The sequence below is a fragment of the Diplotaxodon limnothrissa genome, linkage group LG18 (genome assembly GCF_057381915.1).
Source record: "Diplotaxodon limnothrissa isolate DT_005_m linkage group LG18, D_limnothrissa_male_GT1.1, whole genome shotgun sequence".
Classification (NCBI taxonomy): Eukaryota; Metazoa; Chordata; class Actinopteri; order Cichliformes; family Cichlidae; genus Diplotaxodon; species Diplotaxodon limnothrissa.
In genome coordinates, this window is record NC_140613.1 from 9,596,948 (window position 1) to 9,611,706 (window position 14,759).

Genomic DNA, 14,759 nt, shown 5'->3' on the forward strand with positions numbered 1-14,759 from the left:
TGTGTTTTGTTGCCCTTGAAACAGTTGCTTTATAGACAGCGACTTGGTGTGTAATCACTCGCTGTCAGCTGCTGTCTTCAGGGTGCCTTTGTTTTGTTGAGACGGCCATAAAACAGCAATATGATGGAGGCAGTCTGCTATCAGTTTGTGATAACACAGCAATTAACTGTGATGAATTGGTTAAAATTGCAAATCTATTATCCATCTGTGTACACAGAAATTCACATTAACTACTTACATGCAGAATTCAACCAGACTCTCATAGATCTAAAGCAGAAATTCAGAAATTCCTCAACAAATAGTAATGTAGTTGGTGCAGGATGATGATTTGACTGCAAAATGACAGGTACTTGGCAGCCTTACTGTTAGAGAGGAATATAGCCAGAATACAGCAAGTTGGAAACTAGTTAAGTCAAGTCCCCTTAAGCAAAGAGACATGTCACAGGCGAATTGTGCATAGACCGATAGCAAATGTGTTGGCACATTTGCTGTTTGGAAACCTTTGCCAGTCTGCCTGTGATTTATTATAAATAGTTAAGTCTTTGATTGGAGACAGGTTGCCTCCCTCTGGGTGACCTGTGCAGTCGCCTCTTGATTAAAAGGGGTAAGAGTGTGGCATGCTTAAACTCTGGGCAACTAGCTGGTGACCACAACTCCTTCCAACCAGTTATTGAATGTGAAAAAATATAATTGAATCACTGGAAGACCACCCAATTTCCTTTGTCACAAGGAGTTTGTGGTCCTGCTTTCACTGTAGTGTGAGTGAGCCATGAAATGATAAAACTGGGTATGCTTTAGTAAGTGGAGGCCATGTATTTGAAAACCATGCCCGTGAGTAATCTCCTAGACACTCTACCCTTTGCATGCCTCTTCTAGCTCCAGAATCCCAAGATGGCAACAGCCAAAGGTCAGACTTGAGGTTTCAAAGCACAATTAGTCGACAAACACAGGGACTGCATGCTCACAGTGAGAATACTATGCTAAAAGCTATTATAGTTATTATGGTCACCACCTCCCTTTTGCCGTTTCACTCGGTTAACATGCTAAAAGTAAAATGTTGGGTAATTAGCACTACATCATCAGTTATGTATAAAAACAAAACAAAAGAATAAAAGCAGTAAAACAATCAAACAAAACATCCACAGAACTTTACCTGGTCCTATACTTGCATTATATAAAACAAACTGTAAGCTACTCAAGATTAATTGAACAAATAAAAAACTAAATCACTACAAAGAATCTAAGTAATCAAAGTTTCAAAAAAGGTTGCCTCCCACTGGACGACCTGTGGTTATTATTAAAAGAACTCATAAATAGCTCGTGCAGAACTAAACGTGGGGATATTTTCATGTTTCGTTAATGTACCTCTTAATCATTTGTTTCTGAGAAGGGGTTTCAAATGTGAACTGTACTTTTCTCCTTTATTTTAATGTAAACACCCCAAGAGAAGCATTTGAAATGAACCACTTTCCCCCATGGAGACAGCTGAAGCTAATTTTTTAAGCAGAAAGACTTCGAAGTCCCAGAGACATACAATGAAATATTTGGCAAGTTAATGTAATAATTATTGCTTATTAATTAATCGTGTTCAGAGCATTTTAATGAACAAGCCAAGGTTAAGTTCACACCCCAGTGCTATAATTTAATGATGGCTGTGTCCCCGGCATTAAGCCTGCTTTTTAAATAACCCACTTTATTTTTAACACGCTCATGCATTAAAAATCTAAAGCTTTGGTGAGTCGATTTCGTACTTATCAGAGTGCCGGAATTACTCGGATTATAAAAGTGCACTCTGTTTGCGATTACTGCAGGCCACACTGAAACAGCGCCGTCGTGAACATGGAACTGAAACATGAATCAAAGCGAGGAGAGGAAGAGGAGGAGGCCGTAACATTTTTATTGATTTATAGGACGTAAAACTCAGATTTATTGGGAGCCAGATTCCAGTGCATACTGAATAAAAAGTGTTCCAACGGGGTTTGTAGTTATTAGATGAGGTTTCCACTCTTCTGTAATGCATGTAAATGAGATTAGAAACAATAATGTTCACTGCTGGTTTTATTTGTGTGACTGTAAACTGCTCACATGCCTTTTAAAAACCAAAACCTCAATTTTTGTTTATTTGTCACTAAGCAGCTACTCTGCAGCAGAAGTATGGTGAAATGCCTTGCTCAGGGGCTCCTTGTTGGTAGGTTTCCAGTGACAAACTCATATGTTTCACATACAGTTAGCCAGTCAGTGCTCCCCACAGAGCCCAGCCAATCTGTGTGTGCTAAAAGGCATGATGGAGTTATGGGCTAGGCTGAGGGGTGATGATGGACGAGCTGCTGACGGCTCAAGGCTGCGGTGATGTCTATCTCAACCACCCAGTAAATGGAGACTGGGTCCAGAAATCCTTTCTTAACCCGTGATTGAATCCATACATGAAAGACAAGGCAATACCAGCAGCGTCAGCTGGAGTTATGTATGAAAGAAACATGTCAGATACAAAAGAAAACCAATGGTAGTTTTGTGTAGTTCCCTTTTGCAGCAACCGATCTTGTGTGGTAAGCGTGTTGTGAGTGCTGATAAGCCAGGAGCTGTAACAGTTTTTAGTGGATTGTCTTGTGCTTGCACTCTAAAACTCTTGTGCTTGTTGATCAAATGCCAAAGAGTTTTGCGTTCGAAACCAGAGTGCATTAAAAGTGCAGCAAAAATGCAATTTGCATTCAGACCAGTGACATTACAGTTATTCTCCATTAAGCAAATGATGAACAGGGTTTAGTCGTGACACAGTGCGTTTTCTTTTCCCAACTTTGCCGCGCATTCATTTACTTAAGTAAGTTTAATCTCATCAAAACAAACCAAGCATATTAGCTTCAATTAGGTAAATCTCCCATTTTGGATTCAGTGAGGGCTTTTTTCCTCGGTTGGCAAAGCGTAGCTAAGGGCTCTTACTGAAGATTCATTACAAATCCCCTTGCTCCTGTAACATATAATAAGATATATAAAATATATATATATACAGTAACAGTAAGATAAATGACACAGCTTGCTTGCTTCTCTGTCATCCTCGCAGCTGTAACCTCTGAGGTCCCATATTCAATTAACTTAATCTATGTTAGTTCTGGGCAGTGTGACATCAGTCTTGGGGAATAAAAGAAAATTATAGAGGCCCGTAAAACCCTGATTAATATTTTTTTATGAATAATCACCAAATGCATTTTGTTTAAAGTCCCTTGCCAAAACATCACTTTAATAATATTACTGAACACATATAAAATATATCACAACTCTAACAAAACAAGACGAAACTGCGTCAAATGCATTATAATTTTGAAGGAAACCACTTATTCAGTATTTAAAACTCATTTAATTTAATGAAAGGGAATGTACACTCGTGGGTCCTTTTATTAGGCACAATGAATTTGAACATGGCAAGGTTGTTGACGCCAGATGGGCTGATCTAAGTAGTTCAGAAACTGATGATGTGTCCTTGATCCAACGCAGCTGATTTAAATGGCTAAATGACCTCCTCAACATGTCTTGAAGTTCTCCAGAGGGCCAATAATGAACTAATCATTTGATTCAGGTGTGTTGACCCAGGATGAGATCTAAAACCTGCAGGACACCAGCCCTTGAGGCCTTGAGGCCCTGATCTACAGGGATAGGAAGGCAGCAGTAATTCAAGGAACCACTCGTTTCTGCTGCAATAGCTTAATGGTAAGGTCAGAATTTGGTGTAAACAGCATGAAAACATGGATCCATCCTGCTTGTGTCAACGGTTCATCAGGGAAAAAGAGGGGTCCAACACAGTACTAGCAAGGTGTACCTTATAAAGTGGCCAGTTTGCACAATTTAAAGACTGAATATAAAAGTCTCCTCATTTCATGTGTTTAAGGTTTTTAATGTGCTTTTAATCTTTTAAAAAACTGCTGTTTAATGTGTTTTCAGGAGTTCGTTTCAGCAGAATATTTATCAGTAAGACAGCGATCATAGAGTTTTCTAACATCATTAAGATTCTGTAGGAGGACATTATTTTGTTTTGCCTTGATAATTTCAGTGTATTTAATATATTTCCCTGTCGGTTTTCATGTATTCGTGTCTTCCTGGTGATGGTGCATGTAAAGACCTTGTTCTCCAGCAATAGAAGCCGGTGATAAAGCGCTGCAGTATTTCGCACTGTGATAAATTTCCTTTCTGCTTGCTGGCTGTTCTAATTATCTTGCTTTCTTGTGGCTTTATTTTATGAACTGTTCCACAGTCCTGCTGAACTTGCACTGATAGAAACTGATGAAAGTTGCTGAGCGTTCTTAGATTATTTAACTCACACAAATCAGACAACAATGCAGGCCTAAACAAACTTTCTTTAACTTCTTTGGAAGTTAAAAATGTTCAGGCTTTCCTATGTTACCGTTAAAATTGATTCTTAACCTAAGATTTGCACAAGGTAAATGAACCTGGAACCTCAAACCTAAAGGAGCCACGCCAGTGATAATAGCAGTGGCAACAAAATTCAATTTTTGGTGTTGGGTTCTTTTAAACGTGGCTTCTGCGGCACAAATTTCACAGCGTGCACAGTGGGGTTCAAAGCCAAATGACTGAAGAATGAAGAAAATGACAAGATGGCGGCATTGACTTTGAACCCTATCCTGAAAATAATCAGGCCTTGGATGGATGTCAGGAATACAAAGTCTTAATAGCAGCCCATATTTTATTTTGATGTTTTGAATTGGTTTGGTAGTTTTATGGTGCTGTTTGTTTTTGTTCTGATCAAATTATTTATGTTAATACATTTTAAAAACACATTTTTCCTCAATAAAGTTTTATTACACTCTAATAAACAGTGAAATATTAGATAAACTGAACTGGATTCATTTCAGGACCATGGACAGCGTATGTGTTGTTTCACAATGATCTTATGGACTGTGCTGTTTTTAGTAGTTGAAATGCACTAATTCAGCTGCATGCCCTTTGAAAATACGTAAGATATAGATCACAGGTGCTTCTTATTTGTCTGTTACCTTCATTAGCCATAATCATTGTTGATTCATTTTGGTCTTTGGTCCTTGCTATGAAAATGTGTGATAGGAGAGGCTGGAAGTCTAAATTTGGAAGCAAAAACTAAGTAGCCTTGACAGGTGCTCTGCAAGTGCCCTTAAAGTTCTAATGGACTTGCTTCCTCTCCTCCAGCCCTTGAAGCTGAACTGCGAACTGTGCAGCATCGTGTCCAGCTCTGGTCAGATGTTGGGCCAGGGTGCCGGCCCGCAGATAGATCGGTCTCCCTGCATCTGGCGGATGAACAACGCACCCACACGGGGGTTTGAGAACGATGTGGGCCAACGCACGACTCTGAGGGTCGTCTCTCATACCAGCGTTCCCCTGCTGCTGCAGAAGCCCCAGTACTTCTTCGGCCAGGCCAACGACACGGTCTACGTTGTGTGGGGGCCGCTCCGGAACATGAGGAAAGACGGGAAAGGCATTGTGTACAACATGCTGCGGCAGGCATCGGAAAACTACCCTCATGCCCGCATCTTTGTCACCACAGAGGACAGGATGAACCACTGCGACATGGTCTTTAAGAAGGAGACTGGAAGAGACAGGTGAGTCAAACTGCAGTTGCCCTGTTTTTGTTTTTGGCACAGCATCACTGAATTCCACAGCAGACCTCCACTTTTTCACTCTGACAGATTTGCTGCTCAGCACTTTGACATCTACCCCTCTGTTTGTTGCTATAATATTGGTCTTATCAGTACTGATGGTCTGTTCATTGCTCTGTGCTTTTCTCGTCTCAAATCTTCCCTCTCACGAGGCTTCATCAAAGTGAGTTTCTTAACTTTGCCTCTAAAGAGGCTCTGCATGGCACTGGGGGCCATTTTTTGAAAAATGAGCTCTTACACAGCGCCTTAGAAGTGTGCTGTGCCTGGGTTATAGGCATCAGCCAAATGCTGGTCTGGGAGAAATCTGGTTAATGAGGTAGCATGATTCTGGCAGTCTTTCTAAGCACCCCCAGACACAGCTGGTCTCACAACTTCTCCGACAGCGTCTTGGCACATTCTGAAAAGCAGTGAATTGATTTAAGTTGCAGATCAGTTAAAGTTTTTAGGGATATTTTACTACAACCTGTGTTAAAACTGCAAACCGCAACTTAAAGAGAGGCTCACCTGGTTATTTTTTTTCCCTGTCAATTCCCCAGAGAGAATTGCAGGTTAATGAAAATGGGATCAAAGCTCGAGGCCTGCTTTTGTTTAGGATGAACCTAATTTCTCAGATTAGTCTCTGCTCATTTCTGCAGCGCTTTATACCTCTGCCTTGCCCACATGTCATCAAGACCTGCCTTAACTTCTTAAGAGGATTAACGTGTTTGGTAATGGGCGTAGCATCCATTCCATTTCGGCTCCATTGTCTCGCCGTTATTCATGATGGCAGGGTTAACACTGAATTTCATGTAGAGCATCCATGTTCATCTTGGCTCAGCTGTTGCGAAGGCCCACAAAGCACAGATAGAAGCGTGGGATTAGGGAGGGATGTTCGGGGAGAAGAATCTCATTACGCAACATAATGCTCCTGGGTGAGATGCAGCACTTCAGTCGTTGCTGATTGGTATCACAGACCAAACTCAATGTGTAACAAGAACCCCGTCAAATGAAAACGTGATGAGCACTGAGAGGTTCGTCTGTATGTTTTTCGATCATTTTTTTTGTGCTTGCCTCAAACTTTGCTGCACTTATTTCAGTATTTTAATGTAATCACAGGTAGCGAAGGGGATAATTGCCGTTATGTTGAAATAATACACTAAGGCACTGCTCTGAAATTCTTTATTTCACTCAGACATGAAATATCTATTAAAAAACATGGTCCTTTCCTTCCCTTATCCATGCAAACTACATTTATTAATGTCTACAGCAATATTATAACTCTTAAAATACCACAGCAGCTTGTCTGCCGTTACCTTGTAATTTGTGCGTGTCTGTGTTTGCTGGTTTACTGTCACTGCTTTCTGCATGCGGGGATAATCATCAGCTTGGCAAAGATGGAACACTGATCGAACACAACTCTAATTATCCAGATTGCCGCAAGCAGCCTAGGAGACGTGCCGTCCCAGCTTCGACTTGCTTACTTGATCAAGGGGAGAGAGGCGTCAGCGCTGACTGATTAGCCAGCCAACCGTGTAACTGTCTCTCAGCCTGTCAGGAAGCTCAGTCATCTCTGGACAGAGGAAATTAAACTGTGGGGTAATTAGAAAAGCGGTTATGATAATCTAAATGGAGCTACAGTGAAGACCACCTCAATTAAGCTGATTTAAGTCAGGAGCAGGTCAAAAGGAGGTGCAGACTACGTCACGACCAGGATCACAGTGTGAGACAGCGCCTGGCATAATGCGCCACGTTCTTTAGTTTAGTTTTTTCCCGCGTCTTTGATGCTTATCTTCCCTGTTTGTCTTTTGTGCCCCGCCCTCATTAGTTTCATCCATCATCTCTCTGCCTTCCTAATCCTGTCTCTCCCTCTATCAGTTTGTCTGTTTGTTGTTCCATGCATTTTCTGATGTGTTTGTATTTATCTGGACTGCAGTCAGACTGTAGTCTTTCCTTATTGGCTTTATTAACACTCACTTTTTGCTGGTTGTGCTCCTGCTTTTGTCTTTGTTTAGGTCTTTCTTTTGATAAACATAAGAAGATATTAGGAAACCAACGATGTGCTAAAGCTGAGCAGACTCTGTTTATATGCGAAGTGTAGATGAGAAATTCAAAATCTTCTAAAGTTGTTGGGCCCCCTTATTTACTAAGTGTATACTGTTTCTCTGTTATAGTTAAGTTAGGACGTATAGACCCTCTTTAATGTTGTTTCTGTATCTGAGCCTCGCAGATATATGCTAACTGAGGCTCCTCTTCTTCTTCAGCATGCTGCAAAGTCGTTTCCCTTGTTTGTTAAACAGACTCAAGTCCTTAAACCATCTACTTGTCATTCTACAACAGTAAAGCTTTTATTAGCACTATTCATGTGTAGCACACCTTTAAGCTAAGCTTTTAAAATCTCATGGTATACACTACAGCCTCCGGGCTCACAACGTCCAGGACACCAAATGTTTTATGCTTCAGAAAAGACGAATCACTCCTAGATTAGGGCTATTTTTTCAGCAAAATAATTCAGCCCTCAGACAGCAGCAACCTGGATGCATTGTTGTGGATCAGGTGACTGCAGGCACTCTGTTGGCTGCATTTTTGGGCCTGACTAGCACATCCATGGAAATGTGACACATTTTCTCAATGCAGCCCACACCTATTGTGATTGAGATTGTGTACTGTGGATTCCTCCTATGAATTTAGTGTTATTTTTTGCCACAGTTTTTGAATGCATCAGTCAGAGGATTGCCTCGATATAAAAGCCATAGCCTCAACATAAGGACTCACAGATGTCAGCAAAGTCCTAAGGGGGAGATTGCTGAAACTATTAGAATGATTGTGATGGAAAGTACAAAGACATAGTGGCTGGTATAAAACACTGTGACATGAGCACAAGGTAATTAACACATAAAAAAACCATGCAGAAGCATTAATGATGGTAATGATGGCGACCACTCACGGCGGCCAAGATTCACTGCAGAAGTCAAAATCAGTTGTCAGTCTAACAATAACTCACCAGGTAAATGGTAAATGGCCTGTATTTGTATAGCGCTTTTCTAGTCCCTAAGGACCCCAAAGCGCTTTACACAACCTGTCATCCACCCATTCACACACACATTCACACACTGGTGATGGCAAGCTACAATGTAGCCACAGCCACCCTGGGGCGCACTGACAGAGGCGAGGCTGCCGGACACTGGCGCCACCGGGCCCTCTGACCACCACCAGTAGGCAACGGGTGAAGTGTCTTGCCCAAGGACACAACGACCGAGACTGTCCAAGCCGGGGCTCGAACCGGCAACCTTCCGATTACAAGGCGAACTCCCAACTCTTGAGCCACGATCCCAGGTGGCAAATCATTATCAACCCCTTATGTTACTGAGTAAATATTCAGTTAAACTTTAGAAAGAAAAATAAAAATGAATTTTTCTGTAGTGAGGTGTCACACTGGAAGATTCAGCTTTTCTAGTATCCATGCCGTACACGTTGACATGTGGACTGGATTGAGGATAGAGTCGATTGTCTATTGTCGCAGAACGTGTTCCTCAAAGAAAATTCAAAGAGCTGCTCACAGCTTGAAAGAGAGTACAAATGGATTGTGGTGAAGCAGCAATGCATCAGAGAGCGAACAAATATAAATGTTTGGGGGAAAAAAATAAACAAATTTGTTCTTTTAGGATGTGCTGAGATGTGGAACATTCTGAGAGAGCTTCATTTTAATCCAATTATTGACACAAAAGACAAGTGAGTACATATTAATACATTTAAAAATCTTCTCACAGAAAAGTATCTGTTTGTCTCAAGTCTAATGGCATGATGACGTCTTGGGTTCAAATCAAGTCAAGACCATTAGTGTCCTCCGTGTCTCTCTCCTCATCCATCCTCTTCTGAGAACTAAGAGGTAATGATGATAATCTAAAAGCGATAAACAGGAAATGGCCAATCCAGCTTCTATCTGGAGCCATGATAATGAACAGTCCTGCACGTGAATGTATTTGACAGCCACTTAAACATATGATTCATAATTGCGCACTGCGGCTGGAAGTTGCACGAGCTGAGGCTGGGTGTTATCAGCAACACCTCCTGAGCTGCAGTCGCCGGCTGTCGGAGCGTATCGGCACTGGCCTGTTAGCGGCAGTAGATAACGGGCCTGACGACGACACAGGACTTTAATCACACTGTCACTTTATAGCACTGCCACCTAGGCCTGCGTGACCTGGGTCTCTGCTTCCCGGCCAGCTGCTCCTTCATGGCACCACCGTGTGTTTCTGTTCAAATGTGTGCGGAAGTAGATTGTGAAACGAATGTGTGAGTTTTCACAAGTGTGTCACCACCCTTCTGTTTATGATAGTGTGAGCAATGTTCTTTCTTCCTGTGAGTCTTTATTGCCTAATGCTGCAGACTTGGCTCAGGTGGCAGAGTGGGTGGTGCACTGCACCCAGGTGGCTTGGTGGTTTGATCGCTGGGAGCAGCATGGGCCACAGCCATCTTTGAAGGCCAAGCTCCTCCTGATGGCAAGAAGACGTCTTACTTGGCAGCTCTACTGCCATTTGTGAGTGACTGCTTTATAGACCTGATTTAAATATGTACAGTCACAACTGTATTTGTTTTAGCTGTGAAACATCTTAAAGATCAGACACATTTCAGCTTTTTAAAATGCTAATCTGACTTAAAAAAAAAAAAAGTAACACATTATCAGTTTTATATAATGTCTTCAATGGTTAAAAATGCTGCAGCTATTTTTTTCTAACAAGTAGAAAGATAATGGAGCACATTACAGCAGTGTTGGCCTGTGTTGGCTGCCAGTACAATTTAAAGTCACTATAAAAATTATAGTTAATGCTCATCAGCCTTGACATAGTGAAATCCCAAGATGTCTTTCTGAATTGTTGTGCTCGAGCTTGTCAAACCAGCATCTGGTGAGTGTGCAGGAACTCGACCTTAGGTGTCAGAAGGTTGAGCTGTCTGTATGAAGACAACAGCTACTGTTGACTGCTCCTTCATTCAGAAGAAGTCCCCACAGCAGGTAGCTCTGCATGTTTAATTTGGTGGTTTTTACCCCGATGCCCTTCCTGAATCATACCCAAAGGAAATTTGTGTTTTACCCCCAGATCGAACCGGGGATCTTGTGTGACAACAGAAATGCAACCAACAACTTTCTTAAATAATAACAATCAATAATCCAGTAATTGTTACATTTTTCAGAACTGCATTGGATGTTTTGTTGACCTTTTTTAATTCAAATTCAAATTTTTTTTTAATTTTATTTGTCACGTACACAGTCATACACAGTACGATATGCAGTGAAATGCTTAGACAACTGCTCGTGACCTAAAGAAAAAAAAAAGAGGAAAAGGCTATGAATAAGATAGGAAATAAATACGAAAAATTAAGTGTAAATTTAACTAGGAAGGAATAAAATATAAAAAGTTAAGGTTAAAAATGAAATAACTGTACAACACAAATTAGAATGAAGGGTAAATTTAACTGGGAAAGAATAAGATAAAATATATAAATTAAAGTTGAAAATAAAATAACTGTACAACAAAATACACAATACACAGTATAGAACTATATAAGAATGTATGAAGAAATATATATATATATATATATATATATATATATATATATATATATATATACATACACACACACACACACACACACAATAACAGCAGCTGTACAAGTATTAACTGGAAATGAAGAATATAGTGACCAGTGTTGTGCAATCCACATTATGTCTTGTGCAGTGCAAATATGCTTAAAGTGATTTAAGTGATGAAGTGAAAACAATGTCCAGAATGTCCAGTGTGTGTGTAAGAACTATATGTGACTCCTAATTTCTTTGAAGTAGAATTCAGAATGTAAACTCCTTGAATTAGAAATTCATTGCAGTGCTGTTTTAAACTGTCAGTCTTTTCCAAGTTGTTGACACACACACACACGAAATCAAACTAGATGTGATGGAAAGTCGTACAGTGAAAGGTTTTCCACGGTAACCTATGAAATAGATATAAAACCTTGGTTACAATCTTCCTACAACATTACAACTTGACTTTTGATAATTTTACTTACTTTAAAAAACAAAACAATTGCTTTCATTTGATTAGTTCAGTTGATGCAATTTGCACGTTTTTCACACCTGTAACTGTTTTTTTTGTAAAGTACAAGAAAACTTTGAGGTTACTCAGAGACAGACTACAGATACAGTTTTTTATTGTTGTTTTTCAGTCAAACTATAATTAAAGCAATTTGCAATACACATATGTGTTCTTTCTGTTTGAAAAATACTGCAGTGTTGGCTGACTTAAAACTTGTTAACCACCCACAGGACACTTGTTAAGATGCTTTTGAATAGAGTAGAAACAGCCATTCTCAAACTTTAGACTGCCACAGCACATTTTGAAATCAGAAAATCTTCTGTGACACTCCTAAACCTTAAACCACAACTCTTACAATCAGACGAGCACAAGAGGAAATCATGGTTTGGAAGTTTTATTGAGTTTACGTTCAAGTTATACATTTATCTAACTAACAAAAGATCCCTGGCTCGAGACCGGGTCGAAATACAAATCCCTTGAAGGGTGCATCAGGAAGGGCTTAAAAACCGTCTAAATAAAACATGTGGGGCCATCCACTGTGACGACCCCTTCTGAGTGAGGGAGCAGCTGAATAAAGCTTCTCTGTGATGATTGATTCTTGTGCTTCTGTCAGTTTTACTTTCTTACTTTGATGGTTTTCCTCTCCTTTATAATTTTCTGGCCCTCCCTCATCAGGCTCGCCTGAGGTTTCTTCCACACCTGTTCCTAATCTGCCAATCAGGGACCCCCGCATGTACACTTCACTGCTTCTCTTTGTTCGTGTGCTCTGCTGTAATTTTTTTGTTGTTCAGTCTTCCCCACAAAAAGTCTTTCATCCCACTCTATAGAAGAAAGACGGTTTTAAAATTTTGAAGCACAGTAGGTCATCTACTTATCATCAGTCCAGAGTGGGATTTAAAAAAAAAAAGGCAAGTGAATACAGGCAATTTTATTTCCGTCTTAATAAGATTTGAAAATAAGAAATAACGGTCATACTGCAGTGAGTCAGTGATGCTGATGTTACTGAATCTCAGAGTTGCATAGAGTTGATAGTCGATAGAGTTGCAGCTAAGTTTTGATGCAGCAGGATTATAGCATAACAAATTCTACATCCTTTTGTTGTCATAGTAGATGAGCCGTGCCTCGGTAACTTTCAGAAAATCGATATTCAGATAGTTTTTACAGCAACTTAGGAATGCTATCCAGAAAAGGTGGCTCCAGGGAAGAAAATCTTAATAGACAGGCTGTGTTCATGCAAGATCTTGCAAATAAGTACTATTTGGGACTTAGGCTACATTCACACTGCAGGTCTTAATGCTCAATTCCGATTTTTTGATCAAATCCGATTTTTTTGTCTGCTTGTTCACACTACAAATAAAATGCGACAGCAAACGCGCTCTAGTGTGAACGCTCAAAGCGGCCCGCATGCGCAAAAGAAGACGTCACACACAGCGCGCTCGGTTTAGACCCAGAGCAAACAATATTGTTTGACTGATGGCCCTTAATATAAAGACTTCGGACTTCATGTTTCCCAATTTTTGCTTTAAGTTATTTAGTTATTTACATAATAATGTAGATAACCTAATAATTATCCTTATTGCTGTCTTAGAGGAGCGGTGCTTCAAAGGATAGTTGCAGATTTCTGTCAGAATCTGCAGGTTATGCAGTACAAATAAAATGTTAACGTTTCTCCAACGTTGTCTTCCCAGCAGTTTCACCGGATGGCCAGGAAGCGTTCGCGATGTCTTCTCGGGCGCTGATAATTGGCGTCTGTTGTGTCAGTGACGTAAAAGACGGATTTAATGCGACTTGACCATTCACACAGCAGTCGCTTTCTGAAACATCGGATATGTATCGGATTCAGTACCACATACGAAAGTGACCCAGATCGGATTTGAAAATATCGGATTTGTGCCGTTCACACTGATCGGATATGGGTCGCATAGGGTAAAAAAAAAAATCGGATTTGATGCGCTTTCGTCTGCGCTTTCGCCTGCAGTGTGAACGTAGCCTTAGAGAAAAGGCAACATTTGAGATCTGTTCCTTCCTGAGCTTTCTGTCATGAAGATTTGAAGAGGCTGCATGTGACGACTGACAAACCCCTGCCGATGCCTGGAGATCCATATCCTTTCATAAACCACTTCCAAACTGACCTGATTTGATTTTCTTTGTAAGAAAAATGGAATTGTGTTTTTGTTCACGGAGGAACACAAGATTAAAATCAGCAAAACGAGATGGCGTATACATATTAAGGCCAGCTAGGGTGCAATGAACTCAATAAAAAGTAGAAAATTACAGGTTTCTTATAAATTTCATCTGACTGACAAGAAGCAACATTTTGACTCTGCTGGGTCTTCATCAGGCAAACAATCAGAGCGCAATATTCATTACATGGATCTGCTTATTAAACATTACCAGAGGTAAAAAAAAAAAACTTCATAAATAAGCTTTAATTATAATTTCACTGATTACTTTAATGCAGTTCTTATTTCTCTCCTCTTGCAATAAATCATGCAAGGTAAAAGATTAAAAATTACCTGTTATCTCTGTGCAGGCTTTACTCTAGAAGTAAGGGGCTGGTATTCATTTGTATTTGCAGGTGCACTTGGCAGAAATGTTTGTCTCAGCTTGTGCTGGTCATTAGTCCGCATATTAGTGCAGGGGATAGAAACTGTTTAGGTACCTTCTAATCAAAACATTAATCTAACTCATGGCCCATGGTCAAAAACTCCAAAGGTGACCATTAATTTCAAGAGAACACAGGTGTCATTTAGTTATAGCTCATTTATTTTTGTGTACTCCAGTTAAAATGTTAAAGTAATCCCCAATCATGAAATTAGAGTCTTTGAGAGTCCGATCTGGCTCCAGCTCCTGCTACTATAAGAAAAGGAAGGACACTAATGGTAAAATCTCCAATCACGGGACTTCGGTTTCTTACTTTGGGCTTCAGATGAACACAAGCAATGCTCAGGGTGGTCAATCAATACCAACGATTCAAACTGGTCAAATGGGGATCGTATAAGTTCAGCTGTAACATTTGTCAGAATTGATTTCAACAAACATGAAGTCAGAAGTT

General features: G+C 40.2%; 1 protein-coding gene across 1 annotated transcript in view; it reads left to right on the plus strand.

Moving 5' to 3' along the window:
- st6galnac3 (ST6 (alpha-N-acetyl-neuraminyl-2,3-beta-galactosyl-1,3)-N-acetylgalactosaminide alpha-2,6-sialyltransferase 3) overlaps positions 1-14,759 on the plus strand; it is a 109,780-nt gene that overhangs the window by 37,622 nt on the left and 57,399 nt on the right. Inside the window, exon 3 of the mRNA XM_085377614.1 lies at positions 5,173-5,582. Coding sequence (XP_085233740.1) covers positions 5,173-5,582 — 410 coding nt within the window. The remainder of the gene's footprint in view (positions 1-5,172; positions 5,583-14,759) is intronic.